This window comes from Misgurnus anguillicaudatus, chromosome 1, assembly GCF_027580225.2.
Source record: "Misgurnus anguillicaudatus chromosome 1, ASM2758022v2, whole genome shotgun sequence".
NCBI classification, from domain to species: domain Eukaryota; kingdom Metazoa; phylum Chordata; class Actinopteri; order Cypriniformes; family Cobitidae; genus Misgurnus; species Misgurnus anguillicaudatus.
In genome coordinates, this window is record NC_073337.2 from 27,349,561 (window position 1) to 27,367,005 (window position 17,445).

The window sequence follows — 17,445 nt, forward strand, 5'->3', positions numbered from 1 at the left end:
TTCATTGTCTCTATGTTTCCTTGATGGGCATCCTCCAAATCGTCCACATTGATAAATACATTGGGACATCTCTTGCAACACCCAAGACCACCTTATATTACAAACATGAGAATAAAGTCCCATTTCGAGGACCCTTGGGAGTTAAAGTGCTTTAAAAGTCACAACCACGCGCTACACTTTTTTCTCTTATTTTTTTCATGAATGAAGTCATTTTATATCTAAAATGGTTGCTTAAAGAGCACAGAGATGGTAGCAGATAAGCAATGCTAATGTCAAGCCCCCGGGTTGGTTCTTAACTTACTCTGGAGCAAGTTCACACAACAAGTTAAATATTTTTCTTTTTTGTGTTTTGATGAAAGCTTTCCTAAAATTATATCCTATTCTATTCCCAAAATAAAAAAATATCCCAGTATATCGCACTGCTTACACTAACGCAATGCATCTCATCAAATCGTATCACGACCCTTGTATCGGCATGCATATCGTATTGCCAGATTCTTCCAGATACACAGCCCAACTCGGGAGCCCAGTGTCATGCCCGTCAGAAAAGGTGCATCAGCAGGCTGCTTGGTTTTCCAGAGAAAAGCTGCTGTATTTCATTCACATCTAACCACAGAAGAATGAGATGAAAAAGATGTAGGAAAAGACAAAAATAAAATGGATGGTGGGTGAGGACAGGAATAAAAATGAGCAGAGCTGTAACAAAAAATAAAAATAGGTGGAGGAAGAAAAACAAGAGATCAGAGTAAATGTCGGGTGCAGAGAGATTCAGGGTTGAGGTTTTGGATGTTAGACTACAGTTGAGTGAACTTTAGTTGATGTGCTCGCTGACATTTCATCAACACGTTTCATACTCATACTATATTGAGCAAAAAACAGCAAGGGCGTCTGAACGCCGCTCATAGTAGCAGTGTAGTCCTAATTATCACCATCAATAACACTGAAAAATGTGGGAAACATCAACTTTTAGGAAGGTTGTATATTATATATTGTTATTTCTTTTTCTAAAAGTACAGATGGAAAGTGCAGATTTTCTCTTTTTAAATTCATCTTAATTGGTGGTATTAATATGTGGTCTTCTTTTTATAACTTCATGAATAATACCATATGCCCTTCAAAACAAGCAAACTCACTCTAGAGATTCAAAAAGGTTGGCAAAGTGAAAGATGGTATACTTTAATTCCTTCATCCCACGATATTAGCAGTTTATTCTCTTAATTTTTTTTTTACAAATGGCTCATTTTACATCCTACACTGTCAGAAAAATGTCAAAATATGTACCCCAGCTGACACTGGGGCTGTACCATTTTAAAAAGTACAGTCTTGCACCTAAAGAGTTCATATTAGTATTTTAAAGGTACATATTGGTACCAATTGTATACATATCTAGTTCCAACCCATTGTCATGCCTTTTAAAAAGTGCATATGATACGCCGGTCCTTACCGTTCACTTTATACCATGCATCTTTTTGTGTCATTTTATGTATTGGTTTCTCAATTTTTGTCTGTTTTTAAACCATGGTCGCTTTGAGTTGGGGTCAGAATCAGAGTTTGGGTTAGGATGTAATTTTATGGAGAAAGTTGTTCTAACCCAACCCCAAGCGACAATGGTAAAAATAAAAGCAAAAAACGGAGAAACACATTCATTAACTCTTTCCCCGCCAGCTTTTTAAAAAAAAGTTGCCAGCGCCAGCATTTTTCAGGATTTTTACAAAAGTTTAATGACTTCCAGAAAATATTCTTCTTTAAAAAAAAATATATATATATATAGTTACCTATATATATATAGGTTTCTTCAAAAACACCCAATTTTGAGCAAAAAGCTGAGATAATTCATTTTTTGTAAAGGACTTTTGATAGAGATCAGATGCAGAGTGATCTTTAAAACATACACTGTTGCTGAGTCCCAATTCGCCTACTTATACTACGACCTAAAAGTATGTACTGTTACTTTTGAGTGTGTAGCAAAACAGTTTGCACATTCTGGGATGTACTTCGATGACGTCATGCAACGTGAACGAAAACGTGGTTGCCTAGTTACGCACACCACGATTGTTAACAATATTTCATTCATTCTTATAACTTATGTCCAATATAATTTTATTTACTATTCCCATCTTTTTTTACATCATTTTACAATGTGTTCTACCATGTTGAGCGTCATTAGACCCTAACGCAGGTCGTTTGGGAGGCGGGTGATTCTGACATTCATGTCAATGTGTGTAACGAAAGCTACTTTTAAAGTCAAAATATTTAAATTTTATACTATAACTACTGTTTAACATATTTTAAATTTTATACTTATATATAGAACTCAAAAATACCCAGATGAAAATGAACCATGCTTTTACTACAGTAAAAGTGTAGTAACCATGTTTCTTTCGTTGGACTAATAAAGTTAACATTTGTACAGCCACAGTATTACTACAAATAAACAAGCGGGTCAGTGTTGCTCCTCCCTCCCGCATGCAATGGGTTGTGGGTAATATCAGCCATTAGAGTTTGCATTGATCTGCACTTCGAATTCTAACCGGAAATAGTAGACCATCTGGGTATCTTTGGGATACTCATTTCAACATACTACGATTTGGGACGTACTAATTCTAGTTTCGGATACTATTTAGGACGGATACTATGCAAATTGGGACTCAGCAAGAGTTCTTTCTCTTTCACATGAGGTGCTACTTCCGGGTTGTAAAAGTTGCGGAAGTGGTGGATAATAGCGGTATTGCGGAAAGCCGTAAATTCTCGTCATTGGCAGGGAAGCATTTTCTCTTAATTGACGAGTTATCTCGTAAATGGCGTGGAAAGAGGTAAATGCTATTCTATAACCCAAATCTAACTCCAAGCGACAAAAAAATGGAAAAAATTAAGATACAATACATAAAATGACACGGAAAGATGCATAGTATTATGTGGAAGGACTGGGAAGGACTGGTGTATCATATGTACGTAAAATTGGATTTTGGCATATGTATTGCACGACTTTTCAAAAGGCGTGCTATTTATATGCAAGTCATGAGAATGGGCTAAATTTCATATTTATAAAGGACAGCCTGGGACCATATTTTGACAATTTTATACAGTTTATACGGGTGATTCTCACGAAACCATTGAAACACCTCGGCACTAATGATTTTAGCTTTAAAATGTGTAATATAGTAACATTAAAAAGCATCAGAATTAACACAATACTGTGTTCTACCTTGCACAATGTGTGATTTCAACATAAGAATTTATAATTGTAAATTTTATCTAATTTTCTGCTAGAATTCTCATTACCGCAATGTGTCCGGCTGTGTTTGAACATGCGTTATGTTGTAACTTCATCAAATTAACACAAAACTATTAAGAAAAAAAATAAATGGATGTTTTGCTAGATTACTTTAGATGACAGAAAAAATATTTACTGAATATTCATGTATAATAGTAATGAATAGTGATGCACCGAAATGAAAATTCTTGGCCGAAACCGAAAACCGAAAAAAGGAAACCAAGGCCGAAAAACCGAAACCGAAACACCGAAATAAATTATTATGCCAATTATTAGTACAATTGCATTTATGGCTATCACTGTGTGCTAACTTTACTAGGGGTGTGTGACGGATAAAAAAAAACTCACAGTTCGGATCACATTACAGTTTTTGAGGCACAGATCAGATTATTTTTCGGATCAGCAAAAAGCAGGTGGGAAAAATCTAATAAACAATAAAGAAATTGCAAACATTTATAAAAGAGAACAAAGTTGTACATTAATAAGGTCTGAAATTAGCATTAGGTACAGAAATCAAATTAAATTAATCATAACACAATAAATTATATATATTATTATTTTTTAGAGCTATTTGTCTCTTTGTCATGGGTTGTTTGATCAACATTAATGACACAGACTTCAGAAGGTTAATCTGACTGTAATCTATACAGACATAAACAAATGTTTTTATTAGAAAAAGAATACTGTGGAGATAATTTTGTTTATATGTGCCCTGTCAATAACAGAAAGAATTTATGTTTGCTTGTTTTTTTTAAACGCGTCTCTATTCAAATTATTACTCTAGTGCAGCACTGATTCGGAGACATTTACAGTACATTAAAACATTAGGATAGGTGAAGAAAAGAAACCGATCCACCATTGCAAACACAGTTTAGAACAAACAAGAAGACAACAAAGAACAGGAATCAAACAATATGGTAACAAACATGCTCCACAGCTTTCTGTTTATGGATGAAATAAAATTAAAGAAGAAAAACGATAGTATGTGTGCAAATGCTGTCTATTTCCTTTGTATAATTGTTTGTAGTGGAGTGTCCTGTCTTAATATTTTCACGCGCATGCGATGTTGTACGCGGACTGTACGCGCACTGTCCGTGCGGTCTCAAATTTTTGGCTGCATGCGGACGGTCCCTCCTGATGACGAAAATGATGGCGCGCATACGCGGACGTCCCTAGTATACTTTCGGCTTAAGGGCACTTAAACGCATGCATATACAGAGACTGATGGTGAATCCCAAACAGCGCAACAGTCGCTCCACATAAAAACGTTACGTTGTGTTTCATTGCTTTATTCGCCAAATGTACGTTAATGGATTACAGTAAGAGACACATAGCGCGACTCTCTCTAAAGTTTACACATCAAGACATTCTCAATCTTTGCAGACGCGTGCAAACAGCTGGACCCTGAGTGAAACCTGCTTGAGCACGAAGGGGAGGGGTGGGAGACGACTGATCACAGGCTGAGTGAAGCGCTAGCGCACAGATGAAAGGGGCGCGGTTGACATTCATTTTCGGTTTACATTTTCGGCTGGATTTTTTATTTCGGCCCGAAACCGATAATGCCATTTTCGGCCGAAATTTTCGGCGACCGAAATTTCGGTGCACCCCTAGTAATGAAGAAAAATTAGGAAAATGATGTGTCCATGCCTGATGTTCTCATCCTCCGCAACACTTTTTGAGAACAGTTTAAGCACACATACAGAATTTTAATAAAGTTTGATTTTGAGTGACCAAGCACATGTACCAGTTACTTCAAGATGGCTACCAGGTAAGATCATTTTTTTACAGTTAATTTGAAATATTGTCTTGTCAGAATGCTTACACCACATTTTGATTATCATTACCGCAACAGATGCTTATTAAATGTTAATTTAATTAATAGAAGCATAATACTTTGATTTTAAATGCATGTGCAGAATCTCCAAATTACGTTCTTTCAGGTTTGTCATGTCATTTTGAAAATATGTCAGTGTTGATGTTTTCTGACTGTTACGGTAATGAGATTTTTTAGGACAAATTTTTTAAATTATGTTACAAAAAGTGTTAAATGATAAGTAAAAGTTTTTAAATTAATGTTCCCATTTACTCCAGACTTTGTTTTTCAATGTCTGGTGGGAAAAAAAGTAAATCTAAGCAATTTTTACATTTTCATGCTTTAAATTTTTAAAACCAAGTTTTCGTGAGAATCACCCATACAGTGTATACAATCACTGATGATACTTATAATAGTACATATAAAGATGATACACTTGTTGCAAATAAATGTGACTAGGTATTAAAATAAATGAAATTATTTGGACTTGTGAGAAATGTGTAAAACAATATTGCATATAATAATAATAATTTTGCATATAATAATAATAATTTCCTGTAATATTTCTCAGGAAATATGTGACTCAGGGCCAGATTTACTTAATGAGGCAAATTAGCGTAAGAGCGCAATTCCAAAAAAGCGCAGATGGGAGCAGTAATATCTGCGGGTTATTTACTAAAAAAGCACAAATTAGATAGCACCGGCGCAACAGCAAACTAATTTAAGACATGCTTTTTTCGGTGTTAAATAATGGCGCAAATACCAATCGTAACACGCGCGCAAACATTAGTAAATCGAGTTACGTGAATCATTTGAATAATCTCCTCCCAAAAAATGTTGCATCTGAAAGGGAAACTCCTAGAAATGCATATGCAATGAGGTCAGTCACAAAAATAACTAGACCACACCTTTTCAGCACTAATTATCCACTGTGTGTTTTTAATAAATCCTCAATTTAATGACAAAGATTTACAAAGCTGTTAGTAAATCTGGCCCCTAGTCTGTGAAAAACCAGACTAGGGGCCATTTAAAGTTTACTACATAAAATCATCCTACATAAATATAACCTTGATAGCTGTAATATTGATTGAGTAAGGTGAAATCAATGATTGAAATTAATTTTTTTATCCTCCCAATCTCATCATTAGATTATGAGACTTTAGCCTGAATTTCACAGACAGGGTCACATATTTACAGTCCTTGCCGTTTTCAGAAGAACGTTTGCAATAAGAAACTTTTCAACAGGGCAACTCCCTTCCTCTTCTCATTGCTCAAGTCGACAAATTCATAGCTCACTCTGTAACAAAAAAAAACCAGTCTGCATTTTTCAGCCAGATGTGTCTTCACTCCAGGGTTGAATGGGAAAAATGTCCCGCTCCTCTAACATTTCTTCGAAGTGTGGGGAGTGGAGAAGCACATTAGTCAGACCAAACAGAAACCGAGGAGGGTTGCGGTTTGTTCAGGCGGAGCTCGAAATCTTGGCAGGCGTCCTTGCGGTAGGTAGGTGTCCAGAGAGGAAATGTGTGGACTGTTCAAAGCTCGCTGTAAAACACGGGTCAGTGGATCAGAGGAATTACTACCAGGCAAACATCTAGACACACACGACAGAAATGTTTCTCATGATCGTAAAAACAATTTTATCTAAAGGCCTCTGCTCACTTGTGGCTTCGCAGTCGTATATGAGTTATACAACTCTCAATACTGTTTATAAAGCATCCCAGGTGAATTACATTTACATTTATGCATTTGGCAGACGTTTTTATCCAAAGCAACTTACAATGCATTTAGTGTGTTTCTTAAAATCGAACTTATGATCCAATTGGGCTGCAGAAGTTTGGTTGAGAAAACGCCCTGCAGCGCTGTAAATATAGTTTTGAGTTATTACACATTTGTTTTAGTCACTTATAAATTCTTAAACTTCCATTTGTGTTATTTCATAATTTTATTATTATTATTAAAATAAATAGTAAAGATTAGATGCTCACACTATTGACAATAACTAGTTTTAAAAAATCGCAATTAAAGAGAAAAGCAGAATTCACAACACTATTACATTACTATTACGATACTTTTTTATCGTAACTATTACGATTCAAACAGGAATGATTATTGTTGGGATTAGTTTAAAAAAAAATTCCGGTGATAAATGATAAACCATTAACAGCCAATCAAATCTAATCGAATTTAAAGTGCTTGCATATTTGAAATGGCAGATGATAATATGGAGGCTCATCGCAGTTGCAGAAATTGTCTACGTAATGTTTTTATTGAATTATATTAACTTCACCGATAGATAAGATAATAGATTACACAAACTAAGTTTACTGTTTAGAGTGTTTAGAGATACACAAAACATAAGACGACTGAAGACATCTGCTGGTTATTATCGCTGTAACTGCAACAAGAACAGCATTTTTACACATTTCATATATTAAAATGCAAAAGTTTTTACTACAGAAAAAAGTTAACGGCATTAAAGGGGAAATGATCTGTGAGAGTACTGCGGCGCATGAACAAAAACATAAAGTTATCGTTATCGTCAAGTGGTGCGGATGTAATAGTTATCGTTATAGTTAACATAAAAGTGTGAACCTCCCCTAAGGGTGCAATATTAAACAGAAGGAGCTTGACACTTTTTTGAATGGGTTGTTAGGAATGATGATTTTATTAGATTATAATGAAAACTTAAAGGTGTTAATACTTAAAACAATTGTTTTTTTCTACTGTGGGAATGAATTTATCACCCACACCTTGTCCTCACCCACAAGCTACACATATGTTAGCACAAAAGTGTGTGTGTGCAACAAGTATGACACAAAGAGCAGGATTTAAAGTGTCGCTGTGTAGGCGAAAAACCATTGTGTCATTGTTTTACGACACTTCAAATCTAAAACATAAAACCCAACCCATTTACATTCCTGTTCTACATGAAGACGATTATGCGTCTGTGTGCATTTCGTATATATAGTCATGTTACATAACCGTCAAGCATGTTGACTCTGATAAGAATTAATAACTTACATACGCTTTAAGATAATATTTTTAGCAAACAGAGGATCATAGAAACTGGAGTTTGGGTAATTAAAAAGTCAATGAGATAGAAGGTCAGATACAGTTCATTGTGTACAGTACATAAAATTAGCTTAATGATATTTATTTCCATTTAGACTCATTTGTTGAAACGCAGCTGGAATTTTTTTCATGAAATCTCATCTTGATGTCAAAAGGTCTGCAGAATTGCACAATGCTTTCGGTGATTAGCAGCAAACATAAATGCTTTTAAGTTTATTATTGTACGTCTCTGCACAGAAATAGATGCAGAAAAGTGACTCAAAGGACAATTAGTGGTACACATTGCATTAGCAGCACAAAAGGTCATGGGTTTGAACCCAAAAAACGCACATGCTGATAATAATGTATACCTTGTAATGGACTATGCGTTGCTTCGGAAAAAGTGTCAGTTATGTTTCGTATGATGTTGTTTTGAAAATCAAATTTGTTTTGATTTTCAACAAACTTAGTTTTCAAGAGGAAGACAAACAAACTTAGTTTTCAAGAGGAAGATTTAAACCAGTGAGTATGGATGAAAAAAAGCATAGAGTATATATGGGAACTGTTTCAATATCTTTTCAACAGGTCATAAAGTCTACAAAACTGTCATCTAGACAAGGTTGGGTAAAACATGGACAAATCCAACCACTAATTAAGACAGCAAACAACCCAGAACCCAGTATAGTTTTTTGTAAACCCAGCGGTTTGGTTTGTCCAATTTTACCCAGTCATGGGTTGAAACTCAGTTTTATTAAATTTGTTTTAGATTTTTTTGGTCATAGATTATTATTTTATTAGTTTTGAGTACTGTATTCTTGTCCTTTGGTGTGGAGAAACATTAACATTTGTACTCAAACACAGCGTAAAAATGTATCATTGAATATATGTGATCACAGAAATGTTAAAACAACTTGGTTTTTGCAATTCAATTTGATGTACTATTGTAAGTTTTGACCTGTGAATAGTTGAAGTAACTTTAACAAAATAGTTTAAGCTGTTTAACTTTTTAAAGTTAAAATAACATAAAAATATATGTTAATTTGACAAAAATACTGCAATTTTTTGCAGTGAATATTTTATTGTACTTTGTTGCGCAGATACTGCAGCATTCGAGGAAATTAAAATATTTTGTACTTTATTTTATGTCAGTACAGGGATGAAGTATTTTTGTAGGCCAACCCGGAAGCTAGCAGTACGCTGGTTCCTTTGCAAAAAAGGCCATTCATTTTTCCCATAGACTTATGGATTATCGTAAAAAAAATCTGTGATTAACCAAAAGTCAAGACATTTACACTTTTGTCCAACAAGTTACTTTTCACAGATTAATAAAAATGTTATGAATTTTGAAGTGTACATGCGTTTACTAGAATTTTTACTTCAAAAATCATAAAAGTTTTGTTCATCTGTTAAGACTAACTTGTTGGAAAAACCGTGTAAGTGTCATAAACCATTGTTAACTCTTTCACAAACTCGTCATTGGCAGGGAAGTGTTTTCTCTTAATTGACGAGATAACTCGCCAATGGCAGAAAAAGTTGTATTTTTTTGCAAATCCAAAAGTCTAAAGTCGAGGAAACCAGTATCCCGCTTACTTTCCAGGTTAGCCTACAAAAATCCCTGCGGCACTCTATTACCTGTTACAGCCATTCAACAGTGTCTCTCTGCTGCCCCCGCAGGCCGTTTCTGGTGCTGCCTCCTCTGATGGAGTGGATCAGGGTGGCCGTTGCGCACACAGAGCATCGCCGAAGCTACTCGGTAGACAGCGATGACGTGCGACAGGCGGCCCGACTGCTGTTACCCGGGGTGGATTGCGAGCCGCGGCAGTTGAAGTACGCTTGGAACATCACATCTGCATACACACTCACTAATATGTAAACACACAATGTCGTATACACATGAAATGTCTTAATTGACAGTTAGTCATTGATTGAAAATGCATTTTACAGATCACAAAATACTTTATGAAGTGTTCCCTAGTGACAGACACTGATGTTGCTACGTAAATGCTTTTGGTGGCCATAGTTGGTTTCAGATAAAGGCTGTTACCCTGACAGATGTGCTTTAGCTTGCAAAGGTTCACTTCAGGGTGTTTTTTCCCATAGCAACAATCTTTTGAAGTTCAAGCAGCTAAATCAGTAATCATAACTGAGGTTTAGCAACGAAATTGCTCTTCAGTTAATTTACTTGCTTTTAATACAGACAGTCAGGGAATAGCAGCTCTTGTTTAATAGGGTGTACGTGGTTTCCATATTGCCCTCTCTCGACAGGGCGGACGACTGCTTCTGTGCCACACGGAAACTGGACGCCACCTCCACAGAGGCAAAATTCCTGCAGGATCTCGGTTTCCGGATGCTCAACTGCGGACGGACCGACCTGGTCAAACAAGCAGTCAACCTGCTCGGACCAGATGGTATAAACAGTATGAGCGAACAGGTCAGAAATATAGAAATATTATCACAAGCACATAGGAATACAGTATGTATAAATGCTAAATATTGACCTTTATAAAAATATGAACTGCAAAAAATAACAAGAAACATAGCTTGATCAAATAAACACAATTTTGATTTCTTCTGGTGCGTTCAAACCAGAAGCGAATGAAGCGTTAAGCGCATGTGATTTACATATTAAGTTAATGCAAAGACGCGATAGACATCATCCGGCGCGATTCGCACAAATGAGCATTAACCAATCAGGAGCTTGCTCTAGTATTGACAGGATTACGACATAGCGAACTGAGGCAAAAATATGAAACAACAATGGAGGACAAAATCATTATCGCTGGATGTGGACACCCGGAGCTGTACGACACATCTTCGTACTTTCATAGAAATTATGTTTTATTAACGTAGTTCAGAAGGAACACGTCAGAATAAGCTACTCAAGTGTCACCAGCTGTCTACAATCATTCATCAACATATCTCCCCAATCAGCACAAAGGCAAGCCCATATATAATCACAGTCAAACTCACCTGAGGATTCTCTACAGTCTTCAGAATCCCTCCATCACCCCGTCTCCTCTCACTTACCAGGTTACTTCCTATACCAAGGGTGGGGGGGTACTCTGCGTTCGGCCCAATTTCCAAGCTCAGTGCCCTCTACCTGGTCAACACACCAAATACGTTTACCAACTTAATCTATCCGACTTATTTGTAAGTGTGAACTCGTGAAACAGGAATTAAATATATTGCTTGGAAGAAAGTGAGTGTGGAGGTCAGACAATCTGGTAAGTTGTAAAAAAAAAGCTCTTTACTCAATTTAAGCTATAAATATTGGGACCGCAAGCTAGCTGAAGCCAACAAATTGAGCAGATTTGTGTCTGAATTCCATGCGCAAATGTGGGAATCTGGGAATCACTTTGCATTCCTTATCCCTTATGTAAAGATCCTTCAATTCGGTATTTTTCTGATTAAGTTTCCCTATAGGGATTTAAAGAAAATCCTCATTAAAAAGTTTGAAGTGATAAACCAAACCAACCAGCCTCAAGTTATATCACAACATTACAGACTGTGCTACAAAGTGAAAGTATTCAGCATCAGACCAAAAGATACAAGACTAGAGGTCTTCACTTAGATCCAAAAACCTGAAGTCCGACCCGAGACCCGAGCAGGTTTGGGTCTAAAAGCTTCACGTGTGCCTCAGACACAGGTTGGGTATAATAATAGCGGCATCGGGTCTCAGGTCAATTAAGATTAATGTGTTTTTGCCGAATGGACCGGAGACGACCCAAACTATCTCGCGTGTGTGCAGCGTGTGCTTTTTTCAACTTCTCTTCTGTTTGCCAAGAGCGCTTGCAAAATCGTGTGGCTGCCGGTAGGTTCGTTTTTGTTGAGACAGACCTGTCAATCAATTTTGAATGCACATTTTAGAGGTTACCTTGGTGTTTGACTGGTGCATGCGGGGATGGAGACTGCACACACATTGTTGCTGTTTACATTCGGGTCCAGTCGGGTTACGATACGTTTCCCATAGGGATTTCAATAAATCCTCATTAAAACGTTTGAAGTGATAAACCAAACCAACCAGCTTCAAGTTATTTCACAACATTACAAGTGAAAATATTTAGCATCAGACCTGTTAGATCCAAAAGTTAGATCCAAAAACCTGAAGTCCGACCCAAGACCCAAGCAGGTTCGGGTCTAAAAGTCGGGTAATAATAGCGGCATCGAGTCTCATGTAATTTAAAATGAATGTGTTTTTGCCGAATGGACGCGAGATGACCCAAACTATCTCGCGTATGTGCATTGTGTACTTTTTTCAGCATCTTTGCAACATTGTGTGGCTGCCGGTAGGTTCGTTTTTGTTGAGACAGACCTGTCAATCAAGTTTGAATGCACATTTTAGCGGTTACCTTGGTGTTTAACTGGTGCGGGGATGTTAAATTGGGTCCAGTCGGGTTAAAAAAAAATTCCACTGGTTCAGATCAGACTCGAGTTTGTCTCACGTCAGGTAGTTTTTTTTGAGAAATGATTTATGCACGTCAGGTTCTGGTAAAAAGTGATTTGGGTCATTTCGGGTCAGGTACATTTCTTTTAATCCGCTTACCCGTTTCATATCCCTATCGTGTTTGTATATATAAATATATATGTATCTCTCTCAAGGGTTTTTCTTCTTCTAGGAGTTTTCCCACAGGGTTTTTCTCCTAGGGGTTTTTTCACCCCCGGGAGAGTCAGCCAACATTGGCTTAACTTAGCCCTTTACTGTATACGTTACATTATTACTACGCTCACTTGTACGGTTTATTCTTAGCCGATGTATTTTACTTCTTATATTATCTGTATAGGATTATTCTGTGTTTTCCCTACATCTATTCATGTAAAGCTGCTTTGAAACAGTTAACAATTATGAAAAGCCCTATATAAATAAAATTGAATTAATTGAATTTGGACCTGAGAAGACCTCTACCAGAAACATGGCTTGATTTTTTATGTTGACCATCATCGGAAAATCATTTTGCATTCTTCATCTTTTATGTAAGGATCCTCCAATAAACTGCAATTCAGTAGTTTTCCGATTACGTTTCCCCATAGGGATTTCAAAAAATCCTCATTAAAAAGTTTGAAGTGATAAACTAAACCAACCAGCCTGAAATTATATCGCACCATTACAGACTGTGCTACAAAGCGAACGTTTTCAGCATCAGACCAAAAGATACAAGACTGCATACTTAACATCTTTCTTAAGGGAGTAAAATCCTGCCAGCACAGAGGATTTAAGTTATATGGTAACGTTTTATTACGGTGTCAGTGTTGGTCAAATGAAATTGAATATAATTAACCGCTATACCAACGACAATAACAACATGCAATTACAAGTGGCTCCACAAAAATTATTATGTTATGAAATCATTTAAGATTCATTAAGTGAGTCAACGCTATAATATCTGCCTAATGTAAACGTGTGATTCCTTTCTTTGTTTCATCACTTACTGCATTGCGTCTGCCTCGCGTCTGCCTCATGCAATAAATATTTGATCATATCCAAATTACATTTCTGCTGTGTGTGCCACTTCAAGTATAAATGGCACATTCAGTTTCTTATTATATCATATCAGACCGTGAATAAAAATGACCTAAAGTAACATTTAGAGGATACTGAAATCATGACCTTTTAAATAACGAAAAGCGCTTTGAATCAGAGCTGATCTTTTTAGTTAATATCCATCGAGACGGTAGTCGTGATGACACATGTATTATGAATGAAACCGTGTCATCTGTATCCGGCGCAAAGGGAATGCTTTTGTCACGAATACCACAGACAGTCTATGCAAAGAATGACGCCGACTCGCTGGTAATGACAAAGTGGATTAGACTAACGTGTAAAATCAAAAGGCCACTGGGGCAAAACCTGGGGAACGCATTTGAGTGCTCTTTACTATGCAAGAGATGTTTCAAACTTCACATCACACTGGCAGAAATGCTGTGCATATGATTTCGAGAAGAGCCTTGTGGGAAAATATACTGTTGAAGTAGGATTGCTTTGAGAAATGAATCTCCTTTATTATGGTAGACGTTGTTTGCAGTAGCAGAGCTCTTGAGTTAATAGCAATGACAGTGACAGTCTTACTATCAAAACTTGTTTTTTGCTCTAGCTGTGTTTATGGAGACCCAGAGGAAATGTAGATTATCATAAAGGCATAAAAATAAATTTCCTAGTGCTGACTCAGAAAGGTATTAATAATGCGTTTGTGTTTTATTTAGGGCATGACCCCTCTCATGTACGCGTGCGTCCGTGGGGACGAGGCCATGGTACAAATGTTGCTGGATGCTGGAGCTGACATTAACAGTGAGGTGAGTATTTATTAGTGGACAGTTAGTAATAACCTGCACTGTAACTAGTAACTAACCAATCTCTCTGTACTGTTCCCTGTGTTCTTTACATGCACTCATGTCGTGCGAATAAAGTGGTTGTCTTTGTAGATGTGTCTACTTAGGCCAACTGAGGCTTTGTCCAATGACAGGAGGAACTTATGAATATTAAATTACGATAGATGCAAATGATGAAATTGCTATTTTTTCCATATATTTCTCTTTTTAAGAAAAAATATGGAAAGGTACGGCCTAAAGTAGATACACTGAACAGACTGTGAGATCAAAAACAGGAAACATGATAAAAAATGTGTTAAAACTTTTAATAGCTTATTTGCTGTAAACTAAAGTAATGCAAATGTAAATTTAATTGGTAAAAGGAACATGTTTCATGGTTTTGACTTTCATGGGGTGAAACTTGTCAAGAACATGCACAGGTTATTTTGCATAAATGAAGCATATTTTATATTTAACTTTAAAGGATTATTCCACTTTCATTTAAAAAAATTCTTATATACTCACCCCCATGTCTTCCAAGATGTTTATGTCTTTCTTTGTTCAGTTAGAAATTAAGTTTTTTGAAAAAAAATGTCAGGATTTTTCTCCATATATTGGACTTTAGTGGACCTCAACAGTTTACAGTTTCAATGCAGCTTTAAAGGTAAAAATAAGTACTTTTTAACCACAACTTCTTGTCTTGCACTGGTGTGACGCACCAGCGTAAACCTATATTATGTTATTATGGCGAAAAGTCATGCAAATGTTGAGAAAGAGGACCGTTACGACGTTGTGGTATGTGTAATGATACTAATTAATGTCTTTGTGTCAGTTTATTGTTTAAAATGGTCCGCAAGTGTGCGTTTTACATATCGCGCTGTGATTACGTAATATGTAAGGTTGCGCTAGCGCATCACACAGCTAGTGCAAGACAAGAAGTTGTAGTTAAAAAGTAAATAAAAAAATACAAAAATTACAATAGTAGCGTTAGATAAGACCCAACCCTTATGCCTCGGTTGGGATCGTTTAGAGCCCTTTGAAACTACATTGAAACTGTAAAATGTTGAGGTCCACTAAAGTCCACAATATAAAGAAAAATCCTGGAATGTTTTCCTCAAAAAACTCAAGTTCTGCTCGACTGAACAAAGAAAGACATCTTGGACGACATTGGGGTGAGTAAATTATCTAGATTTTTTAATGAAAGTGGAGTAATCCTTTAAGATTTAACCTTAAAAGCAATATAATATTTTATTATAATTAAGCAAATTCTCATTACCGCAGTGCATCTGGACAACTTTTTACTGTATTTGGTAGTTTTACTGTATTACATTAAAATCAATGTGCATTACTGTATTGAGAATTTTGAATGAAAATATTTCGATGTCCTTATCTCGGAAATATCCAGACTTTTTTAAAAACAGGCATTATTTCCTTTAAGGGGTCTTTTGAAAGTTAAGAGGTCGTAATACTATAAAAAATATCCTGTAAGTTTCAGAACTCAACACTTTCTTGTTATTCCAAAAACAGCTTTATTTAAACCAACTTCAGAATACAACTAGTTTTGAAAGTGTGCGACTATGATGTCATAGTAATGCGCAAGAACAATGGCGCTGTCCCAAATGGCGCACTTCATGTGGACTTTCGGTCTCGTGGACTTAAATTGCGCGTGCTCGCTTAGTCTTCGAGTCTGTAGAGTGTCTCATCTGTCATTTTTACGCTTCGAAGTGTGCTCATCAGCGCCTCCTTTGCACCCTTGATGCGGTCTACAGTTAAACCCGCACTGCAGCCGGCACTGCGCACTTTACCAACCCAGAAGTCCTTGCAAAAAGAGCAATCAGACCAATCAGACGACGGAAGGGAGGAGTTCACATTGATGGGCAACTTCTTTTCCTATGTCCAGCATGATGCTCGACTCCGGTGCGCCCTCTTGTACTCCCATCAAGGGTCCCTAAGGTCTGCACTACATGATGTCCACAAGTCCAGAGTGTGCCATTTGGGACAGGGCCTATTTACATCTTTTTAAATAATTACAACTTGCAATTCCACACATGCCCAGATGGGGGCGTAAAACTTTTTACATATGCAACACTATTACCCAATAACAGCAGTGGGCAATTACTTCCAAGTCTTTCATGCCGCACACCCACAAAAACAGAGTAGAACAAAGCGTATTACTTACTTATTATGATTTTTTTATTTCTGATGCTATACGCGGACCAAAAAGAACAGTACAAAATAATAAAATAAGTCAGTTCATGACCCCTTTAATTTCTTATTAAAGGGTTAATTTGGTGTGAATTATAACCTGAGCATGCTCTTTACAGTCTTGTGTGATATTGAGTTATGTTGTGCTGTTTTACCTCTTGTGTTCTTCATTTACCCTTTTTTGTGCATCTTTACATGGAGTCGTTGACTTGGGCACAGAGCACCAAACGCACATGCAGACAACAAATCGCTCGAGGTTAAAGAAAAAGTATTAGCCCACCTAGTTTCGCACAAATAATTGTTTAACCCCGATCCCACCCGAACGGTTCGCTTGGAAAGGTCACGTTTGCCTAGACGTTCCCAGATGTCTGCATAATTTAACAGCGAATACAAAAGAGTTCATTTCTGCATGTACCGCTGTAAGCGTTAAAGCCAGACGAGTGTTTTTTCCCCCCGTTTGGTGCTTTGGTCGTGAGTCACCGCTTGCTTACTCTTCTGAACTCTCTGCCAGTTATTCTTCCTGCAGTCTGTGTATCATTGCTACGAAAACAGCGAAACTAGACGTAACGCTTGTAAATCTCTGCAAGCCGCGGTCAAGAGTTTGACTTACAGCGTAGGTGTCGTCCAAAGAAGAGCAAACAAACGTGAACTTTCGATATTGATTAATGTGGGTTGGTAGGAAAAAGGGATTTGGAGAGCAAAACAAACACAGACTCTTGCTTCCTCTCTTAACTCGAATTAACAAAAGAAGACTTTCCGACTTTCCGCTTCATTCATTCATTCATTTCTGCCCTTGTTC

The 17,445-nt window shown here is 36.9% G+C and overlaps 1 protein-coding gene across 3 annotated transcripts in view; it reads left to right on the plus strand.

Annotated features, from left to right (window-relative positions):
• The window catches only part of btbd11a (BTB (POZ) domain containing 11a), a 200,706-nt gene that overhangs the window by 152,791 nt on the left and 30,470 nt on the right, over positions 1-17,445 (plus strand). For all 3 annotated transcript variants that reach the window (XM_055190867.2, XM_055190868.2, XM_055190869.2), the window contains exons 4-6: positions 9,813-9,965; positions 10,404-10,569; positions 14,337-14,426. In XM_055190867.2, the coding sequence (XP_055046842.1) occupies positions 9,813-9,965; positions 10,404-10,569; positions 14,337-14,426 (409 nt within the window). The remainder of the gene's footprint in view (positions 1-9,812; positions 9,966-10,403; positions 10,570-14,336; positions 14,427-17,445) is intronic.